Raw genomic sequence first — 23,604 nt, forward strand, 5'->3', positions numbered from 1 at the left:
CTGCTGCTCAGGCCTGTGTGCTGTGGAGCAAGTATTCAGATCCTTCACTTTAGTAAAAGTACCAATACCAAGAGTTAAAAGCATCGTCTAACTACACTGAAAATATGCTGTAGGCCTATTACTGTATAAAACAAACAAAAACTGTTTTTTAAATGTTTTATTTTGAACTCATAACAAATAAGTAAAAAAACAAACAAAAACAAAACTCTAACAAATTAAATGAACAGTAAACATATAGCAACATCTCAGATTCTTATAAACCACAGAAAATAAACAGCTCAACTATATATTACATGTGGGAAAAGGAGTATATTTATATATATGTTCTGATTTTTCTTCTTGAATTGATTTATATTTGGACTTTGCTTGAGTTTTATATCCAAACCAAGTCCTCAAGTCTTCAGTCACTTAACTTTAGATTGTAATTTGTGTTTTTCATTTTTCATTGGAACATTTTTCAGAGCCAATATAATTTTCTTTGAATAAAAGTGTTAAAATGCCAACTGGTTCTGTACGGCTGCTGCTCAGGTGCTGCGGACCCACATGTTGCTGATAGAGCGTTAAGTCTGTTTTAGTTATTATATGTCATTTCTGGCCTATAATTAAGCAATAGCTCACGACAGGCCGTGGTATATGGTCATTACATCACAGTTAAGGGGTGTGGTGTAACCCCCTTAACTGTGATATAATGACCATATATCACGGTCTGAAGTGAGCTATTGCTTTTATAAAACGGTTACCAAGTGTGGCAATATGAAAGAAAAATACACTCTAATTTAAATAGTTTTTATAATTAAATAATGATGTTCAAAATAAAATAGTCCTCCGTTGCCTGCTGCACAAAACATAGTGCGAGGTGGTTGCTATGCAACAACACTAACAGCTAGCGAACATATTTGCTCTACCTGCTCTTCACGTAGCTCTGCATGTCGTCTTTTAGGGGCTCTCTTCTCTGGAGATAGGCACTGATCGATCCACTCCTCCAGAGTAAAGCTTTGTAAGTTTGTTTCTAAACGGACCTAATTTAACAGCTGTAACGGTTGTAGCTTTTTCTCCGCCGCGGAGGGATACTGACTTGTTGTGAAAAGTAACTACAATTCTACCTGTGATATACGCTCATTATACCACGGCTAAGAACCAATCAGATTGCTTGATTTGACATGTCCGTTTTATAATTATATATATAGGAAATCCCAGAAACATCAGGAATCACATCCTGATTTTAGTCGTTTGTTTTTCTTTTATGAATTGTGTGAAGACTTCACTGAAACAAGATAACAATTAATTTTCATTTTCTTAGACGAGATGTGAAGCAGCATATGTTTGGTTTTGTCTGATCAAACAAAGAGGCCGGGAAACGCTCAGTGAGAAAAAAAGAAGCTTTGCACAAAGTGTGCAGAGTTAGTGATGCTGCCACCTGCAATACAAAGTACTCAGCACATAACACTACCACACGACTACCACACGCTCTTGTGGTTTCTTTTCTCAGGCCAATCATTTTCTTCTTGTGCTGCACATCGTTTGTGTGCATCCTGTCACTGTAGCATTTCACATCATCTTCAACACTCACTGAAACAAACAATTGTTGCAGCCGTTCTGAAAAGTGTTGTGGAATCACTTCTCATGCATCACTTTTACTATGAAATAAGACAAATATGTTTTCCTCCCTCAAAACAAATCCAAACTAATCAAATCTCCCCACAAATCCACCGTCATCATATATCAAAGCTTTTGCTCTCTTATCCAATCACAACTAATTACATCAATTTAGATTAAAACACTTCTGGAGGAATAAATATCAAGAATGCAGTAATGCAGATAAAATGTCACAATTCACTAGAGCATAGCCATTCAATGCAAATGTTGAGAGCAGGATATATTTAACACACACACACACACACACACACACACACACTCCTGGATACCCAGTGACCTGAGTCTTTTCACATATTTATTGTAGTTTGTTCACATTTATTGATACTATTTATAGTTCATAATTTCCATTAGGGTGCAGAGTATAAACAACTCTCCTTTGTTTTTTCTACATTTTGTTGAAAGAATGAAAAACTAGCACAAGAAACAAAAGGTTTCCAGTCATTCAACATTAAACTTTAACTAATGAAAACAGAAAGTAAAACCCAAAAGTGAAATATGACTCGAGGACACTTGCAGGGCCAACGCAAGTGTTTGCTTCTTTAATCAACAGGAAACGTACGGTTTCCTATTGGCAGATTAAAAGGGAACACGCAGCAGCTCTCAGCAGATAGAAAACTTTGCAGCAAAGATGAAGAACCGCTTTCCTAAAGCTCCTGTCAAACATCTCGGCACCTTTGTCACACTCGTTGTAATTTTCATCAACAATGTTGTGCTTAACAACGACATGGTGTGCAATTGTGAAAATAGATGGATTGGATGTGATGTCTACATGGCTATACCATTCATTGTCGTATTTGTTTTAGAACTCTGGACGCACAAGACTTTGAGATATATATATTACTGTATGAGAAGTGGTGTTTTGATTATGTTTCATGACATAATCAAGGCAGCGTGCATCGGTTCACTGTGGGTCGTATTCGTGCTCCTCGATGGAGACTGGTATGTTTGCTGTATGACCAAAGACGAGGCAACCTGCAAAAAATGTACGTTAGGTAAATACAAAAAAAACATCTCAGTTGAGGACGAACACACCATCGCTGCACTGAAAAACGAGTCTATGGTGAGTGTTGTCTTTTACACATCATGTCTGTGTTCTTCGTCTGTGCTATATGCAGGACAGCCTTGGTTGTAATCATTTAATTGTACTATTATTATGTGCTCTTGTGATAATATTTATATGCCATTAAACTCGAGAACATTACCATTTTTAAAACATAATTCTATTTATGAGAACGAAAAGACTAAAGCAGCAACTTTACAGAGTTTGTACAGAATACTGTTTTAATAATAATCATCATCATACATTTGCTGCATGCGAAGTTTAAAAAGGTCTGTTGTCCTAAAAACTTTTTGAATTGCAAAGATTATTGCATCCACAGTTTCTTTCCCACTTCTGATAACAATCTTTGTTGCTTCTTCCTCAGATGATTGCCTTGGGTGTGCTCATTTGTTGCCTGCTATTAGCTGCTATAATCTCAGGTTTACGGTGGAAATGCTTCAAGGATTCAGGTTTACGGTGTAAATGCTTCGAGGATTCAGGTTTATGTTGTAAATGCTTCAAGGATTCAGATTGTTGCGACAGAAAAACGTTATACAAGCAAGTGATTCTGGACGAGGAGGAAAATGCGCTGAGAGAGTTTTTGACAGCAGCGGCGAAAGACAAGTTGAAAGAGACCTTCATGGCAGACCCAGAAGCAGCAGGAATAGCAGCAGACGCACCAGCAGCAGCAGCAGGAGTAGCAGCAGACGCACCATCAGCAGCTGGTTTGTTTCTGATGTAACGATGTCATTAGCTCCATGTGTCAGAGAAGCATGATGCCCACTTTGGAGTTCCACAAGGGAGCTGCCTCGGTCCATTACTGTTCTCCCTATACATGCTACCACTGGGGGACATAATTAGAGATATGTGAGAGTGTGCTTCCATAGCTACGCGGATTACACACAACTGTACATCTCTGCTGAACCAAATGATGCTACAGCTGTTAACTCCATCACCACCCGTCTGTCAGCAATACATAAATGGATGAGCATTAATTTCCTAAAATTAAATGAGAACAAAACTGAAGTCCTACTAGTAGGTCCTGTAACAAAAAGAGAGATGATGCTGAATGACATGGGGAAACTTACTCCTTTGATTAAACCTGAAGTTACAAGTCTTGGTGTTATCATAGACTCAGATCTAAGCTTTAAATCCCACATAAACAAGGTGACAAAAACATCATTCTTCCACCTTAGAAATATAGCTAAAATCAGACAATTTCTAAATCAAAAGGATGCTGAAAAACTAATCCATGCTTTTATCTCAAGCCGACCCGATTACTGTAATGCACTCTTTACCGGCCTTCCAAACAAAACAATGGAGAGACTTCAGCTCATCCAAAACGCTGCAGCGAGGCTGCTGACTAGAACCAGGAGGAGAGACCACATCAGTCCAGTGTTAGCTGCTCTACACTGGCTTCCACTAACATTTAGACTTTAAGGTCCTCCTTCTTGTATACAAAGCTCTAAACGGAACCGCACCAAGTTACACTGCCAACTCTCTAATCAACTATGTGCCCCAAGAACATTACGATCATCCACTACTGGTTTATTAAATGTTCCCAGAAACATCCAAAGGAAAATTGGGGATGCAGCCTTTAGCAATTATGCACCAAAGCTATGGAACACTTTACCTGCAGACATTAGGGAGGCAAGCTCAATATCTTCAAAAGTAAAAAAATATCTCTTTACTTTAGCCTTTTAATGGTGATATTTTATATCTCTTTACTTTAGCCTTTTAATAGTGATATTTTATATCTCTTTACTTTAGCCTTTTAATGGTGATATTTTATATCTCTTTACTTTAGCCTTTTAATGGTGATATTTTATATCTCTTTACTTTAGCCTTTTAATTGTGATATTTTATATATCTTTACTTTAGCCTTTTAATGGTGATATTTTATATCTCTTTACTTTAGTCTTTTAATAGTGATATTTTATATCTCTTTACTTTAGCCTTTTAATAGTGATATTTTATATCTCTTTACTTTAGCCTTTTAATGGTGATATTTTCTATCTCTTTACTTTAGCCTTTTAATGGTGATATTTTCTATCTCTTTACTTTAGCCTTTTAATGGTGATATTTTATATCTCTTTACTTTAGCCTTTTAATGGTGATATTATATATCGCTTTACTTTAGCTTTTTAATAGTGATATTTTATATCTCTTTACTTTAGCCTTTTAATGGTGATATTTTATATCTCTTTACTTTAGCCTTTTAATGGTGATATTATATATCGCTTTACTTTAGCTTTTTAATAGTGATATTTTATATCTCTTTACTTTAGCCTTTTAATGGTGATATTTTATATCTCTTTACTTTAGCCTTTTATTAGTGATATTTTATATCTCTTTACTTTAGCCTTTTAATGGTGATATTTTATATCTCTTTACTTTAGCCTTTTAATGGTGATATTATATATCGCTTTACTTTAGCTTTTTAATAGTGATATTTTATATATCTTTACTTTAGCCTTTTAATGGTGATATTTTATATCTCTTTACTTTAGCCTTTTAATAGTGATATTTTATATCTCTTTACTTTAGCCTTTTAATGGTGATATTTTATATCTCTTTACTTTAGCCTTTTAATGGTGATATTTTATATCTCTTTACTTTAGCCTTTTAATGGTGCCACTTTAAACTAATTTAAATGATTTCATAAATGTTTGCTATGCCTGGTTTAACATTGAATGTGTAAAGGTAACTGAGATAAATTTCAGAGTGTGTATTTTTGAAAAGCCTGAGATCAAATAGACTGTGTTACCACGGGAAAAAGAGGGAGTTTCTCTGATAAATGTGTATTGGAGAAAAACTGGCTTTAACTGAAGGGAGTAAACCAGCTGAAGGGCCACAGGGGCCCATTGTTCATCTCATGCTTTCAAAATATGGCTCTGACAGTTTAAAACAAGAATGGTGATGAATGTGATTTCCCGGCAGGAGGGTCGTTAAGTACGGCACAGATACGGAAACTAGGCATGAATTCCACTGTTATTTTATACTATTTTTATTTTTATTTAATTATTATTATTATTATTATTATTAGCTCATCATAATATCTGCTCACCATCATCATTATCTCTATCAGCCCAAGCTGAAGCAATTATATTTATGGATCATTTTTAATACAGAATTATGTTTGTTACACGGTGGGCAGGAACCGAACACGAGGGAAAGAATGAGACAAGAGAGAAACTAAAAGAGGGCGCGGGTATTAAAACAACAGCATTAATTGTACACGTCATCTTCTGTCATTTCAATTCTTCTTTTTTTATTCTTTCTGAAAATGGAGCCGTCACTCACTGTATGAAACACGTCTGTCTGTCTGTGTGTATGTGTGTATGTGTCTGCCTGTCTCTGCCTGTTTGTCTGCCTGTCTGTCTGTCTGCCTGTCTGTCTGTCTGCCTGTCTGTCTGTCTGTCTGTCTGTCTGTCAAAGCAAAACAAACATATAAAACAACCAAATGTTTTCATTTTGCAGAAGAAAACATCCAACTGCTGGATACAGTGAAGGTGGAGACAGCCGGTAAAGAACAGCCCGTTGGCTCCACTGTGACTCAGACTGAAATATCTCAACTGACATTTGATGAACATCTTTGATGAACAACATTTAGTTTAACACTTAAAGACTTCATATCTCAACTGACATTTGATGAATTGTGATGAGTTTTTATTCAGACATCGATGTTCCCCCAGAGGACGAATCCTCCAGAGGACGAATCCTCCAGAGGACGAATCCTCCAGAGGACGAATCCTCTAGAGGTTGAGATCCTCTGACTTTTCATTTAACGCCATAATCTGACCTTCCTTTCTGATCTCTTTTAGCAAAGGGAACACTGGACCTTCCTTTACCAAAGGAAAGGACATAATGCCGTCAGGGAAGGTCTCTTAATCCTGTTGTATCTTTCTGGGAGGTGGACGGGATGGAGCCTAGAAAGCAAATATAAGTATTATTGTATATTCACATTACAGAACTTCACTTTAAATTAGTCTTTTTTCCAAACAGGTGTCTCCATTATGGATGCGACTCCAGGTTCATCGTGCAGTAAAGATGCTATGATGCTTCAAACCTACACATGGAGCTTTAATCTGGGATTTAAATGTTTTTATTGGGATTTTTTTAAATGTTAGGGTTAGAAATGTTTCTATGATTTATATATTTTGTATTCGCTTGCAGCACCAAATGCAACTCAATCAAGTGTTTTGATTACATTTTCCTCTACAGTAGTTTAGATGTTGCTTTCACAGCTAGATGTGACGTTTTACTCCAAAAACATTTACAAAAGACTGAAAAAACAAAAAGGCTCAAACATCTTGAGGAGAGCTTTACCCTGCAAGATATGTGCCGACTACATCTATGTATAAATATACATTTACGGTGTGACAGTTAAATGAAGTGTTTGACTGTGTGTCACTCACCTTACATTTATTCTTTAAGGATTATGTGTATCATTAACAAGTTATTCAACCTGTGAAACGTTCATAAGAGTTTGCTTGCTGAAGTACTGATATACAATTGTACTTGTTTAAACTTCTTTAGCGTTATGTTTCATTCATAGATTAAACTGTGTGTCAGGGGAGGAACTTTGTTCTCCTAATGGATGTCATCAAGAGGAAGGGAATAAAAGGGATTTTATTTGTATCTTTTGTCATTTGTATTTTTGATCACATTGTTTAAGAATGTTTTATGGTTTTATAAAGGTTGTGTTTCAGGAAAAGGGGTTTAAACACGTTTATGTTCAACTCATCCTCTGTTGCAATGATGTGACCAGTGGTGTGCAACTTCCTGAGTGCAAGATGCCTTATGTGCACCTCTCTTCTATCTGTTGCATGTACAGGTTGTGTAAACCTGCAATTTATGGTTTAACTGGTACTCACAAGTTAGGTTTGAAGAAGAAACGTTAAAAAAACGTCCGTCCAGAGCGCGCTGATGCAACCTGTTGACAGAGGTGCAACAACGGGCCTCCGTACATAGGGGGTCGTTTTTTGGGGGTCGAGAGGCTAATAGTTGACGGGCTGCGGAGCTCTAACACGCTTGGCAAAAATACGAAGGTAATTATATTCTAATCGGATAAATAACTGCTGGAGATAAATGAAGCTGCTAAATTCTAGTTTACGTTACAGTTAATTTAACTGACGCTTTTGTCCAAAGCGACACAATAAGTGCAAACAATCATGAGAATCCTGCAGGTACATCAGTGTTACGTCCCCAAGGTGTAGCTAGGGGAAGAGGGGGCCAATAACACAACAACCAATGATTGAGCGAGTCAGAGTCGGAGTGAACGTGTATAATTGTTTATTGTTGATGATTTATGGTTCCAATGAACTCTCAAAAGTAAGAGTGAGGAAGGAACCAAATGGTTGAGCCAAACAAAAGAAATAACTTTTACAAAATTAGGCCTGGCTACTACGGTCCTTTCAAACTAAAGCCCTCACGAACTGATCTAATAACAAGTGGTGAGAAACACATACAGAGGTGGAAACAACCTGCTCACCTACCGTTTCTAACAAAGAAGTCTCCACGTGGATGAATATGTCCAACTTACCTAAATCCACACACACACACACACACACACGCACACACGCACACACACACACACACACACACACAGACACTCACACACACACACACACACACACAACCAAAACACAACCTGCCTGGCACGTAACAGTACCACATATAATAATAATGTATCTTAAAGGTTCAACATACTGAACTACGATAAACTCTTTTTTGGTCCATGGTTGAAAAACAAGAACACAAAACGGCACAAATAAGATACTTTCGGTTTTAACCCTATCCAACACACAAAACCACAGCAATAAAAATCACATTAAGAGTGTGTGTGTGTGTGTGTGTGTGTGTGTGTGTGTGTGTGTGTGTGTGTGTGTGTGTGTGTGTGTGTGTGTGTGTGTGTGTGTGTGTGTGTTTGGACCCATCTTCAACCTTTGCCTTCATTTTATCTCAACCACACCTGTAAAGTTCACACATACTGAAAGCTATACCAAAGAAGTGCTTTCCAGAGGGTTTGTTCAGAGGTTTGCACATCTTTGCTCGTTGCCAGCAGCTGCACATCAAAGATGGACAAGATTCTGACAAAAACTGCTTTTGAGAAGCTGGGCACCTGGACTGTGATCATACTGATGATCACCTACACTATGGTGATCGACAGGGAGTTCACGTGCACTTGCCAACCGCAAACCTTTGACTGCTACGTGTACCTGTGCCTGCCAGGTTGTGTAATCCTGCTCTTAATGCTGTACATCGACTTGTCCTTCATGAGAGTCTTTGGACATCTGCTCTCGTGTCCGTTTAGATGCTGCGCCGGTGACGCGTGGAGTTGTTTGTGTTTTCTCTTACATCACTTTGTCAAGGCAACTTTGATCGGCCTGCTGTGGATCTCTTTAGTGTACATCGATGGAGACTGGTACGTCTGCTGTCAGAATGACGGCTCTAAACAACAGGCACCGGTCGCCTGCAAGCGTGAGAACACCGACGAAGAACGAGTCATCATTGCTGAGCTGAAGAACAGCTCCAGGGTGAGCGTTTCCACCTACAGGATCAGCCTGAAGAAAACTACAAGAGCGCAGTAATGCTGGTATAACATATATCTTTCTTTTCTAGGTTATTGGTGGCTTTCTCTTCTTGGGCATAATTTGTGTGGCGTTCATTGTGCCGCTCTGCGTGAGGAGCAAATGCTGTGGGAAAGAATCTCATTGCTTCAACAGAGATTTTCGATATCATGACCTGAAGCTGGAAGCGGAGGAAAATAGGGAGGAGGAGAATTTGAAGGATTTAGTAAAAGAAGATTCGACTAATAAATCCAAGGATAAAATCCACAACAAAGGATATGAAAAGAGTTCTGCTGTTAACGTACAGCTGATTGAAGAGAAAACATCATCGACCGAGCCGGCACCAGACACAACGACCGTGTAGAGTTCTTTTCATTCACCTCAAGGTGTTCAGTAAAACATATCCAGGCAGAGAGGCGTTGAGATATTTGTCGGTGACCTTTGAATGCGTTTCAATGTGCAGATATAATGTTTAAAATATGTAACAATCATATTGTATAATAAAACAATCCTATCTGTTCCTGACAGTGTGAGATCATTACACAAGGTCTTCAAAACGTGCGTTAAAACTATATTTCAGAATCAGAAATCCTTTATTCTAGAATTACAAACATAAAATAACATAAAATAAAAAGATGCAAACACATAAAATAAGGAAGCAATAACATTAAATAAAAGGAGAAACCACGCGTAAAATAACATAAGTGTATTTTGCAAACATATTTCTTCAGAAAAGTAAAAAAACAATAAAATAAATATAAATGTATATTTGTCCACTGGTCTGTGCTTTAACTGCATTTTCTGTATAATTCCAATCATTTTTTTTTTGTCGTTTTTATTGTCAAAATCGCTGACTGTGCGTATTCTCTGTTCAGATACAGGAGAGCTGAGGCAGCGACGAGCTGAGCCTCCCTCGGATTGCACAATCCCTCGCAAACTAGGTTGAGCGCATGCATTTGGCGCATACCTGTTGCTATCTCTCTGTATGTCGCCAATATAATGTTTATAGACACTTTTATTATACGTCCTGACTTTCCACAGTCCAGTTAATGTATGTGTAACATATTTAGTCTCGCTGATGTGACATAAAACCACAGTGAGAAGATACCTGGTGAGGCAGACAGTACTCTGAAGAGGGCGCACGTGAGCCCACAGGTTCGTGTTGCTGCTCTTCTTCTACGCAGAGACGGTAACAACAAGCTACTGCTAGCTAACATCAGAGTCACGTGCTACTGCTAGCTAACATCAGAGTCACGTGCTACTGCTAGCTAACATCAGAGTCACGTGCTACTGCTAGCTAACATCAGAGTCACGTGCTACTGCTAGCTAACATCAGAGTCACGTGCTACTGCTAGCTAACATCAGAGTCACGTGCTACTGCTAGCTAACATCAGAGTCACGTGCTACTGCTAGCTAACATCAGAGTCACGTGCTACTGCTAGCTAACATCAGAGTCACGTGCTACTGCTAGCTAACATCAGAGTCACGTGCTACTGCTAGCTAACATCAGAGTCACGTGCTACTGCTAGCTAACATCAGAGTCACGTGCTACTGCTAGCTAACATCAGAGTCACGTGCTACTGCTAGCTAACATCAGAGTCACGTGCTACTGCTAGCTAACATCAGAGTCACGTGCTACTGCTAGCTAACATCAGAGTCACGTGCTACTGCTAGCTAACATCAGAGTCACGTGCTACTGCTAGCTAACATCAGAGTCACGTGCTACTGCTAGCTAACATCAGAGTCACGTGCTACTGCTAGCTAACATCAGAGTCACGTGCTACTGCTAGCTAACATCAGAGTCACGTGCTACTGCTAGCTAACATCAGAGTCACGTGCTACTGCTAGCTAACATCAGAGTCACGTGCTACTGCTAGCTAACAGCAGAATCACTTTTTACGCTGACACTTAATGTAAAGAAGAAGCACAGAACTGAAGGACAATGTCCTTTTTCCCCTTCCCACCGCCTCTTTACTGCAAAAAGAGGAAAAGCATGGTTTCGTCGTGGTATAAATATATTTCAGAGGCTGCTGGTCTCAGCAGATGACAACTTCTCCCCCGAAGATGCAGGACATAGCTGTGCCACTGCAGGAGTTCATCAGTAAGGTCAAAGACAACGCCAACGCCTTGGTTTTCAGCGTCCTGGTTTTTTCCTATCAAGTCCTCAAGAACGAATTTCCATGCTCTTGCAAACCCCAACCCGATTACTGCAGCGCATACATGATCATGCCGTGTCTCATCGTGACCATCTTGATGCTGTCGACCGACCCGCCGTTTCAGAGGGCTTGGAGGTACACGAGGTCGAAGGGGTCGTGTCATTTCTGTTGCGTGTTGTCCCGTCGCACGGTCAAGGCTTTCTGTGTGGGTCTGCTGTGGGACGCGTCCGTGCTCATTGATACAGACTGGTTTGTTTGCTGTAACAATCAGAATCCCAAAGAGGTGCCAGGTTTACAATGCAAGGCCAAGACGGACATCACACCTGCAGGGGAACCCGTCGTGACCATCACTGAGATGAAAATGGCTTCAAGGGTAAAAAGCATTCTTTTTAAAACAACTTTATTCTGTATTGTTGCCGTCTAGCTTCTGTAACATTTGTTCTTTACCTGTAACTTTGACATTTTGGGATGATCTTTGCTTTCCTACCTGAGTGAAATGACCCTGAAGTGTCTGAGTGTCGGCCATGATAAGAGCTGTTCCTCTAAATGTGAAGGAAAGGAGCTTCAATGCTTCCTTTCTGATCTCCTTTAGCAAAGGGAACACTGGAAAGGAGATAATGCCGTCCCACAATTCCTTGCGGCAGCAACATTTAAAGTGACGCACCGTTCAGCCGTCAATAACATCCGCTGTGACTGTTTAACTATACACTATGGATCAATTGTGATTGAACTTTATTGCCCAAATAAAGTTGCATAAAAACCTATACTAAGTCCTTATGATTTCTTCTTCACGTCTTTCCTTGACCTCAAGACGCTTTCCATAAAAAGGTCAAGGAAAAGATATAGAATGTTATTTTTTTAATATATATTCTTTACTCGAAATCAACTCCACCTACCGTTAGCCTCAGAACCGTTTTTTCCGTTACACCTGTACTTCATTTCATTGTTCTAATGGCAAGTGTGAGAGATTGCATCGACTTACAGAAGTGAGCGGAGTAGACAGGAAGTGACATCACGTGGTTGGCTGTCTATGGGAGTGAATGGGAGTCGGAGGGAATATTCGTAGGCCGTAAATGTAAAGTGACCTTACCTTGATGCTGTGATAAATACAACCTGCTCTTCAGCGCGTCTCCTTTCAGATGATTGGCATGACTTTACTCTTTGGCATCACGGTTGTGGGCACCATCTTTCTGTCGACCTGGACATTCTGGGCTTGTGACAGCTGCTGTCCTAAATGCTGCAGGAGAGAAGTTCAAGTGCATGAGCTGGTTTTGGAAGTGGGGGAAGAGGTCGTGTCAAAGACCATGAAAGAAAAGGTGGACGAGGACATTGCTCAAGGAAAGTGGATCAATTGTTTGGACGTTGTTGAGGAGTTCATTGACTCAATGGGAGAAAAGGTAACTCAAAGTCAACTTTTCTTTACTCTTTTACAGGATTACATGTTTCTATTAACTTCAGGTTTTGAGGCTGAGGTGAAAAGTGAATACATTTATTCTGTACTTCACTGCAGGTTAGAGCTGTGTGAGGCAAATAGTCCCAGTCTAGAGCCCCGAGCAGTCAGGGGGCCTCCGCTTTAAGTGAAAGTTAACTTTTCTTTTTTCAATCAAAAGGACTACGAGATGCAAAAATGACTTGAAGAGACGCAAAAATTACCACAAAGAGACACAAAATTACTTCAAAGAGACACAAAACAACTACAACAAGACACAAAACCACAAAGAGACACAAAATTACTTCAAAGAGACACAATGACCACTCTAGGACTCTACAACAAGTCTCAGGACTCGGCTGCTACTATTCGACAGCCGTCCTGTCATCTGAGGATCGACTGCCGATGAGGACAGTAGACAAGAGGCTGCAGGACGGGAGGCTGCAGGACCGGAGGTTGCAGGACGGGAGGCTGCAGGACGGGAGGCTGCAGGACGGGAGGCTGCAGGACGGGAGGCTGCAGGACGAGAGGCTGCAGGACGGGAGGCAGGACGGGAGGCTGCAGGACGGGAGGCTGCAGGACGGGAGGCTGCAGGACGGGAGGCTGCAGGACCGGAGGTTGCAGGACGAGAGGCTGCAGGACGGGAGGCTGCAGGACCGGAGGTTGCAGAACGAGAGGCTGCAGGACCGGATGCTGCAGGACGGGAGGCTGCAGGATGAGAGGCTGCAGGACCGGAGGCTGTAGGACCGGATGCTGCAGGACCGGATGCTGCAGGACCGGAGGCTACAGGACCGGATGCTGCAGGACCGGAGGCTACAGGACCGGAGGCTGCAGGACCGGAGGCTGCAGGACCGGAGGCTACAGGACCGGAGGCTGCAGGTCTGGCTGGGAGACAGGATCAGGCAGGGAAGAAACCTACTTGGCAAGTTTCTGATTCTGGTCGTCAGGCTGGATTGTAGCAGGCTAAGTTACATACAGCATTCAAACACAACAAAGATTGTTTCTTAAATCCTGAGGAGCTCCAGAACACGGCCACTGAGGTACAGATTCTGAATTTGACCAGAATCTGCAAGCAAGAGGCAAAAGACCAGAGCACAGGAAATGATTCAAAGGTTAAATTGTCTTAATACATTTGCTAAAAAATCCAACAGGAAAACCTCAGGGCTCATGGAGATACTCTAATCTCACAAATATTTTAAAAACTCAGCGTCTCCTACGAGCAGGAAAGGAGGGAGACGAGTCAAAGGTCAAAGGTCAGCTGCACCTCAGAATGAGACACACCTGCCTTTAATCACAGCCAGGCTGCACACACACACACACACACACACACACACACACACACACACACACACACACACACACACACACACACACACACACAGGTCTACCCTGTTACAGCAGCAGGTGGCGATGATGCACCTGAAGTGGCCAAAAACAGAATTACAGAGAGGAAGAGGTAAAAACATGGAAAGTTTAATCTTGTGTGCATCAAGGAGAAACAAACCTCTGAGCAGAAGTTACTCTGACATTATTAAATATTTAATATTATGTCTTTACGTGAATAAATCCAGATTTGTAATTAATTTCCTTAACAAGATGAATTTACATAATCCCAGCAAAGCTTTGTCTCACACAACACAAGTTTCTTTATCCTCATCCAATATCATTTTGAAGTTTAATTTTCAAATGATCTTTTCACGTAGCGACACTTTCATACATAAATACGGCTTAAAATCATCGCAAAACACTCGAGTTGCTCGTCTACATAATAAAAACGATATTTCTTATCAGTGTACGTTTGATTTCAGGTTCAATAATTGATAATAAAACTGTAATATGATTAAATGAGTCAATGCAAAGGACTTGAAAGTGAAAGAATTCTGAAATGTTTATATATTTGTTGGAACATTTCCAGTGTAGGATTCATACGACGGCACAAAGCACTGTGCTACTCACAATGACGGTGAACGCTGGCTCTCCTTCCTGACGCTGCCACTACAACGAGCCTTTTTAAAAGTCTGTAAATACAGAATATGACAAAACACCAACAGTCAACACTAAATCTGAGCCAGTCCCGTTTGTTTATAATAACATACTGTACATAAAAAGAAATAAAAAGTTTCACTTTCTAATACATCTGTGCAAAGATACCCAAATTCCCTCAAATACCACCACCGACAAAGTGCATAACTGGAACACTGTACGCGATGCCTCTCGTCAGCACGCACGTACTGCAGGTCACTAGAGCACAGGACTGTGAGTCCAATGGAATTAGCTTAACATAATACATTACACCTTACAAACATGATTACACACCAAGTAAAATGTACAACTTGCAACAAACAACAACAGATATGCATGCAACATGTGCATTTATATCATCATACTATCTTCATACAATACAAGAGTAATCCAATGACCATATATATTATATTCACAATCAATATATTACATTTCTGTTTCAAGATACTTGACAGTACTTGCCTGTGGTTCTGCATGTTGAGCCTATAAACACAGTTGCTTAGACTTCCCATCACAGTGCACGATAACTCTTTTTGTTGGTGCATTCAAGGACAATCCAACATTTAAGAGTCAGCTGCACTCGCAAGTGATGTTGTTGGAAAATCAGACCTAAGAGATACACAGCAAGCAAACGTGGATGTTGTGAACATTACTTTATTTTAACGTTAATTGGGATTTTACGCAAAGATGCTGGAGTTTCCCACAAGCACCTGAACGCACCAACGATGTCAAATGTATGTGCGGCGTTATTTGGGACGTGATGTAAAATATACACAATTTGTATTTTTTTAGGCCGACACTTTTGCAAAACCACAAATATAGTACTTTACCGACAGCATGAAGGCGTCACCTGCCTAATGACTGGCGGTGACGCACAAACATGCATGTAAAAAATAAAAGTCCACCATAAAGTCCACACAGGCCAGTGCTGGACGCCGTCAGTGTGTCCTCTAGCCGAGGCCTTGGTCCTGGCCCTCTGTGTGCCTGCGGCTCGTGCGCTTGCGCTGCTGCTGTCTGGGGCTGAGCTGCTCCCAGTAGGACTGGCAGTACTGGTTAATCAGTCTAATCTCAGGCGGGAAGGGCGTGGAGACGAGGGACGGCTGCGTGTAAGGCCCGGCTTGCCGAGTTTTTGGCTCTTCGTCCTCATCTTGAGCGGTGAGAGCTAACACGATGTCTCGGTCCAGGATACGCAGCGCCACGCGGGCCACCGTGTGTTTGAAGTTGTTCTCCGTGGCGAGGCAGTGGTACAGCCCCGCGTCGGACTGGTTAAGAGACTTCAGGAGGATCCCGTGGTTGGTCTTCAGGACACCTCCCACACGGTTGAGCTGCAGAAAAGGGAATGAAACAGCAGGAGTCTAAGAGAGGGAACAACGTATCTGAGTTTGTATACAGATTACAGATGTGCAAGAAGTTAATGCCTTAAAACATGTTTTAAATATGGGAAATATATTTATTCGCTTTCCTGCTGAGAGTTGACACCAAATCACATCTGTCCTGTGAAAATGAGCCGGCTAGCTTAGCTTAGCATAAATATTAAGGCTGCAACTAACGATTACTTTCATTCTCAAAGTCCAAAGTGACGTCTTTTAATGTCTTGTTGTGTCCAAAACCCAAATATATGATATATTAAACACACACTTTCATATGAAACAGAGAAAAGCAGGAAATCTCCAGATCTGAGAAGCTGAAAACTTTTTAACAAAAGATGATTTTAAAGATTATCAAAATACTTTTCTGTCGATCGACTAAACCACAGCCTGCAGGCCACACACACACACACACACACACAGACACACACACACACAGACACACACACATACACACACACACACACACAGACACACACACACAGACACACACACACACACAGACACACACACACACACACAGACACACACACACACACACACACACACACACAGACACACACACACACACACACAGACACAGACACACACACAGACACACACACACAGACACACACACACACACAGACACACACACACAGACACACACACACAGACACACACACAGACACACAGACACACAGACACAGACACACACACACACACAGACACACACACACAGACACACACACACACACACAGACACACACACACACACAGACACACAGACACACACACACACACAGACACACACACACAGACACACACACACAGACACACACACACACACAGACACACACACACAGACACACACACACCCAGACACACACACACACACACACACAGACACACACACATACACATGCATCTCCCTCACATCTGTCTGTAAATGTGAAGCTACAGCCAGAAGCTAGTTAGCTTAGCATAAAGAGTGGAAACAGCTAGCCTGGCTCTGACAAGGAAACTAAATCCATCTTCCAGAAACTCCAAATATGTTTGGGTTTTAAATATTCTCATCTAACGTTCTGCAAGAAAGCAAATAATGGTATTTCCTTTAATATATGATATATATATATATATATATATATATATATATATATATATATATATATATATATTTATTTAATATATGATAAGGTGTAGGTGTTCCTCCTCACCACTTTCCTCTTTCCTTCCCTCTGGAAGAGCCACTTGACGGTGGCCTGGGGAGAGCGAGGCTGACACTCCAAGAAGGTGCTGCTGCCCTCCACCCCGAACTGCACCGTCTCCCTCAGACGCTTCTCCACTGCACAGAAAGAGACAACTGCTCAAGACAAACCTTCTCAGAGTGCACAATCTTTAAAACACACGGGACGGTCGCCGCACCTTTGGCGTTAAAGCCTCTGCACTGCCTCAGAGGGTCTCCGTGTTTAACGTCCTGTCTTCTGCTCCTCCTGAGACAAAGAATAGAGAAGTTGACACAACACTTCTTAGTTTATAACTGTGCACTGTGGAGATGTGAGGCGCCGCTGACCTCTTGGTGGACGGGGTGAAGGCGGAGCAGCTCTCTCCATCCCAGGCGCAGTAAGGGTCTCGAGCCAGGCAGCAGTCGGAGCAGGCCCGGCCGTACACACCGCAGCGGTGCAGCGACACCTGCGTGAGCCCGGCGTCTGATGACACGTACAGCTGTTGCTGAGGTGAAACAAGAAAAACACATTAAACTCAGTTTGGTTTGTGCACTGAAGCGTCCGATCTGTCTTCTAGAAGAAGTCTCTTACTCTTTTAGACGATATCTTCATGGTTTTCACTGGAGCTCTGGACTGTAAATGAATCAATAAGAAGCATAGTTTTAATAGTCTGAAGTGTGTTTGTGTGACGTCCTCATAGTCTATATTACTTATAGATGACACAATGATAAGTGGAGTTGTAGATCGACTCAATGGATTGATCTCATTGAACACTTTGATTCCTTAAGATGTCAATGTTTTTAAATTCACCTGGTAACGAAGCTGTTTCTCTGGTTCCTTTTAATATTTGTCTCATTTTCTGTCTTTCACTTTGTGTTTTTGTGCTGCTGCCTGTCTCCTTGTAAAAGAGATTCTTAATCTAAATGGGAATAAAAAAGCTCTCTTCAAGGACACCAGACTCCATTGACAAAAACAGTAATTTTACTCTGCAGAACACGGGAGTTGCTGGTCCACCGCTGCCTCGATTAGTTAGTTAGTTTGTGTTATTGTATAACTTTACCCTTTAAAAGTCACACAATAAAACAATAACACAAACAAACGAGCCGATGGAGGCAGCGGTGGACCAGCAGCTCCTGTGTTCTGAGAGGTTAAATGACTGTTTTTGTCAATGGAGTCTGGTGGCTTTAAAGAGAGCTTTAGTTCCTCGTCACTAAGATCTCACAGCGAGCGACAGTTAAAATATTCTAAATACAGCGTGCACTTAAACTGATATTTGTTTAGGTGTCTGAAACACGTCCACAGCAGAACATTGCTTTACTTCCTGCTTCCTGTCTGCTTCTACACACTGACTGTGGAGAAGAAGCTCATACGACCTCACTTCAAAACATCCGAACTATCCCTTTAATCTTAATCTTTGACATTAGACTGTTTCTATCTTCTCAGGACGTGTGGATATGTGGACGTACCCGGAAAACCTCCACTTCCTCCAGAGTTAGCTCCTCCATGCTCGTCGGGTCCTTCGGCAAAACTATAACTTTTTGGACAGTCCCTCGATCTAGAAATGTAATAAAAATGTTATATAGACAACATGTAAAACATTAATATGACAAATATAAATAAATAAATGAGTAATGTGTGTGTGTGTGTGTGTGTGTGTGTGTGTGTGTGTGTGTGTGTGTGTGTGTGTGTGTGTGTGTGTGTGTGTGTGTGTGTGCGTGCAGAAAGGATGCAGCAGTACAATACATATTCAGTAAAAAGTAACCAACCAATTCAATAATTATTAAATGAATCATCGCGGCACTGTAATTGAAACACTTCCTTTCCAAACTAACCCTCCAGCCGGACAAGTGTCTGTCTCACCTGTCCCCAGGAAGAGCACCTCGTAGCGTCCGTCCACAGCGTCCACCTGGTCCACCACCAGGGCCGTGAATCTGTAGTCCACGCCGGTTCTCACCACCAGGGGGCGACGGTGGATCGGATAAACCGGGTGGATCATGAGGGGGTGGGCGCGGATGAAATTCACAGCCTCATCTGAGAAGTTCTTGGAGGAACGGATTCCAGGAGTGAACGTTCCTCCTGGACACTGGAGACAGAAGAGGTGGAACGTAAGATTAAAGATGATGAGGCTCTAGAAGATATGTGGAGATGACGGGACGTACTGTTCCAGGCCGTGGGTAGGGAATCTTGCCAGTGTACTCGGTCCATTGGTAGTTATGGCCGTGTTTGTGGGCAAACGGTCCGTTGAAGACGTTGCGGATATCGGCCATCGAGTACATGCAGACTGCTGAGCCCCTGAACACAGAGCTGAAGCAGAGACACACCATTAAAGGTGAGAGGAGCCGATCCCTGACATTACAGCGTTAACCCTCCACAAAGATGTGCACAACAAAAAGCATGGGAGTTGGAGGACATACACAAGATGACATCACCATGCTCTGATGTCTCATAAGTTGTTGATGGGGGTCGATTTGTTTCACACATTTGGTGCCGAATTTAAACATTTTTTTATATATATCTCAAGAATTGATAGAAATTGACACAAATCCGTCCAAAGCACCACATTTAGCCACCAACACTTTGAGGAACAGAACAAAAGCGACTGGATGTCTTCTGTTGTGGAAGCTGCTTCGAACCCTCTTATTGTCAATAAACCGAGTAAAGCCTCTGAATGCCCTCCGCCTGTTTCACCACACATGAAAACAATCGGGCTCATTGAATCCACAAGAGGCTCAGCTTTCCACTCACACCTAATGTATGCACGTCCAACAGTGTTGAGGGACCCCAGCATGCACAACCCTTTTATAGAACGAGGCAGAAATAACATATTTGTACTGCATGCTTTCTGCCCCAAACTGCTTCGGATTAGCATAAATTAAGAGAGCAGGCATGTTTGTAAAGGGGAGGCGTGAGGGTCTCCAAAGAGCCCTTTTTCATTCAGAGATGTTGAGGTGAGAGGTCGAGGGACCCCTGCGAGTACGCCCTCCCGCTACAAAATGTAGCTTTGAGCGAAATCCACCCTCCTGCCCGACCGATCCCTGATCACCAGATACATCACTGAGCAGTAAGAGCTCCTCACCCCGCTGTAGTGAAGAGAGCGTACACCATGGGGTTTCGTTCATCTTGTGTGGCCTGAATAAACACATCCCCTGGAAGAAAGATACGGAACAAATAACACGGCATTAAAAGCAGCTGCGATTAAAAAGGCTTTCAGTTTAAAACTGCAGATTTGACTGCGGCCTCACGTATCTCTTACATCTCCTACATCTCTTACATCTCTTACATCTCTTACATCTCCTACATCTCCTACATCTCCTACATCTCTTACATCTCCTACATCTTACATCTCCTACATCTCCTACATCTCCTACATCTCTTACATCTCTTACATCTCTTACATCTCCTACATCTCTTACATCTCCTACATCTCTTACATCTCTTACATCTCTTACATCTCCTACATCTCCTACATCTCCTACATCTCCTACATCTCTTACATCTCTACATCTCTTACATCTCTTACATCTCCTACATCTCTTACATCTCCTACATCTCTTACATCTCTTACATCTCCTACATCTCCTACATCTCCTACATCTCTTACATCTCCTACATCTCCTACATCTCCTACATCTCTTACATCTCCTACATCTCCTACATCTTCCTTACATCTCTTACATCTCCTACATCTCTACATCTCTTACATCTCCTACATCTCTTACATCTCCTACATCTCTTACATCTCCTTACATCTCCTACATCTCCTACATCTCTTACATCGCCTACATCTCTTACATCTCCTACATCTCCTACATCTCTTACATCTCCTACATCTCTTACATCTCCTACCATCTCCTTACATCTCCTACATCTCTTACATCTTACATCTCCTACATCTCCTACATCTCTTACATCTCCTACATCTCTTACATCTCTACATCTCCTACATCTCTACATCTCCTACATCTCCTACATCTCCTACATCTCTACATCTCCTACATCTCCTACATCTCTTACATCTCCTACATCTCCTACATCTCTACATCTCCTACATCTCTTACATCTCCTACATCTCTACATCTCCTACATCTCCTACATCTCTTACATCTCCTACATCTCTTACATCTCCTACATCTCTACATCTCTACATCTCCTACATCTCCTACATCTCCTACATCTCCTACATCTCTTACATCTCCTACATCTCCTACATCTCTACATCTCCTACATCTCCTACATCTCCTACATCTCTTACATCTCCTACATCTCTTACATCTCCTACATCTCCTACATCTCTTACATCTCCTACATCTCTTACATCTCTTACATCTCCTACATCTCTTACATCTCCTACATCTCTTACATCTCTTACATCTCCTACATCTCCTACATCTCCTACATCTCTTACATCTCTTACATCTCCTACATCTCCTACATCTCTTACATCTCCTACATCTCCTACATCTCCTACATCTCTTACATCTCCTACATCTCTTACATCTCCTACATCTCTTACATCTCCTACATCTCCTACATCTCTTACATCTCCTACATCTCTTACATCTCCTACATCTCTTACATCTCCTACATCTCTTACATCTCTTACATCTCCTACATCTCCTACATCTCCTACATCTCTTACATCTCCTACATCTCCTACATCTCTTACATCTCTACATATCTTACATCTCTACATCTCTTACATCTCCATCTCCTACATCTCTTACATATCTTACATCTCCTACATCTCTTACATCTCCTACATCTCTTACATATCTTACATCTCCTACATCTCTTACATCTCCTACATCTCCTACATCTCCTACATCTCTTACATCTCCTACATCTCCTACATCTCTTACATCTCCTACATCTCTTACATATCTTACATCTCCTACATCTCTTACATCTCTTACATATCCTACATCTCCTACATCTCTTACATCTCTTACATCTCCTACATCTCTTACATCTCCTACATCTCCTACATATCTTACATCTCGTACATCTCCTACATCTCCTACATCTCCTACATCTCTTACATCTCTTACATCTCCTACATCTCCTACATCTCTTACATCTCCTACATCTCTTACATCTCTTACATCTCTTACATCTCTTACATCTCTTACATCTCCTACATCTCTTACATCTCTTACATCTCTTACATCTCTTACATCTCCTACATCTCTTACATCTCTTACATCTCTTACATCTCCTACATCTCCTACATCTCTTACATCTCTTACATCTCCTACATCTCTTACATCTCCTACATCTCTTACATCTCTTACATCTCTTACATCTCCTACATCTCTTACATCTCTTACATCTCTTACATCTCCTACATCTCTTACATCTCCTACATCTCTTACATCTCCTACATCTCTTACATCTCTTACATCTCTTACATCTCCTACATCTCCTACATCTCTTACATCTCTTACATCTCCTACATCTCTTACATCTCTTACATCTCCTACATCTCCTACATCTCTTACATCTCTTACATCTCCTACATCTCTTACATCTCCTACATCTCTTACAATCTCCTACATCTCTTACAATCTCTTACATCTCCTACATCTCCTACATCTCTTACATCTCCTACATCTCTTACATCTCTTACATCTCCTACATCTCCTACATCTCTTACATCTCCTACATCTCCTACATATCTTACATATCTTACATCTCCTACATCTCTTACATCTCTTACATCTCCTACATCTCTTACATCTCCTACATCTCCTACATCTCCTACATCTCTTACATCTCTTACATCTCCTACATCTCCTACATCTCTTACATCTCTTACATCTCCTACATATCTTACATCTCGTACATCTCCTACATCTCCTACATCTCCTACATCTCTTACATCTCCTACATCTCTTACATCTCTTACATCTCCTACATCTCCTACATCTCCTACATCTCTTACATCTCTTACATCTCCTACATCTCCTACATCTCCTACATCTCTTACATCTCCTACTCTCTTACATCTCTTACATCTCTTACATCTCTTACAATCTCTTACATCTCCTACATCTCTTACATCTCTTACATCTCCTACATCTCTTACATCTCCTACATCTCTTACATCTCTTACATCTCTTACATCTCCTACATCTCCTACATCTCTTACATCTCTTACA

At 41.2% G+C, this 23,604-nt stretch overlaps 2 protein-coding genes across 5 annotated transcripts; one reads left to right on the forward strand and one right to left on the reverse strand.

The window, feature by feature from the left end:
• The first annotated feature begins 2,242 nt into the window (after positions 1–2,242).
• LOC115010445 (uncharacterized) lies at positions 2,243–7,336 on the forward strand. 3 transcript variants are annotated; one of them, XM_029434986.1, is made up of 5 exons: positions 2,243–2,716; positions 3,081–3,420; positions 6,176–6,220; positions 6,520–6,577; positions 6,701–7,336. In XM_029434986.1, exons 1-4 carry the CDS (start codon positions 2,285–2,287, stop codon positions 6,561–6,563), a joined length of 861 nt encoding a protein of 286 aa, XP_029290846.1. In that variant the 5' UTR covers positions 2,243–2,284; the 3' UTR covers positions 6,564–6,577; positions 6,701–7,336. The 3 variants fall into 3 exon arrangements, with proteins under 3 accessions (XP_029290846.1, XP_029290845.1, XP_029290844.1); XM_029434985.1 differs by having other exon boundaries at positions 6,520–7,336; XM_029434984.1 differs by having other exon boundaries at positions 6,176–7,336.
• A 6,967-nt stretch (positions 7,337–14,303) lies between these two features.
• On the reverse strand, positions 14,304–20,586 carry LOC115011425 (semaphorin-3F-like). Of its 2 annotated transcripts, none has more exons than XM_029436634.1 (9): positions 20,523–20,586; positions 19,606–19,750; positions 19,307–19,529; positions 18,913–19,001; positions 18,038–18,079; positions 17,794–17,951; positions 17,646–17,713; positions 17,438–17,565; positions 14,304–16,199 (listed from the first exon to the last, which is right to left on the reverse strand). In XM_029436634.1, the coding sequence occupies exons 1-9, from the start codon at positions 20,549–20,551 to the stop codon at positions 15,825–15,827; spliced, it is 1,257 nt and encodes a 418-aa protein (XP_029292494.1). In that variant the 5' UTR covers positions 20,552–20,586; the 3' UTR covers positions 14,304–15,824. The 2 variants fall into 2 exon arrangements, with proteins under 2 accessions (XP_029292494.1, XP_029292493.1); XM_029436633.1 differs by having other exon boundaries at positions 14,304–16,229.
• Positions 20,587–23,604: the final 3,018 nt, after the last annotated feature.

Source organism: Cottoperca gobio, chromosome 7 (assembly GCF_900634415.1).
Source record: "Cottoperca gobio chromosome 7, fCotGob3.1, whole genome shotgun sequence".
Taxonomy (NCBI): domain Eukaryota; kingdom Metazoa; phylum Chordata; class Actinopteri; order Perciformes; family Bovichtidae; genus Cottoperca; species Cottoperca gobio.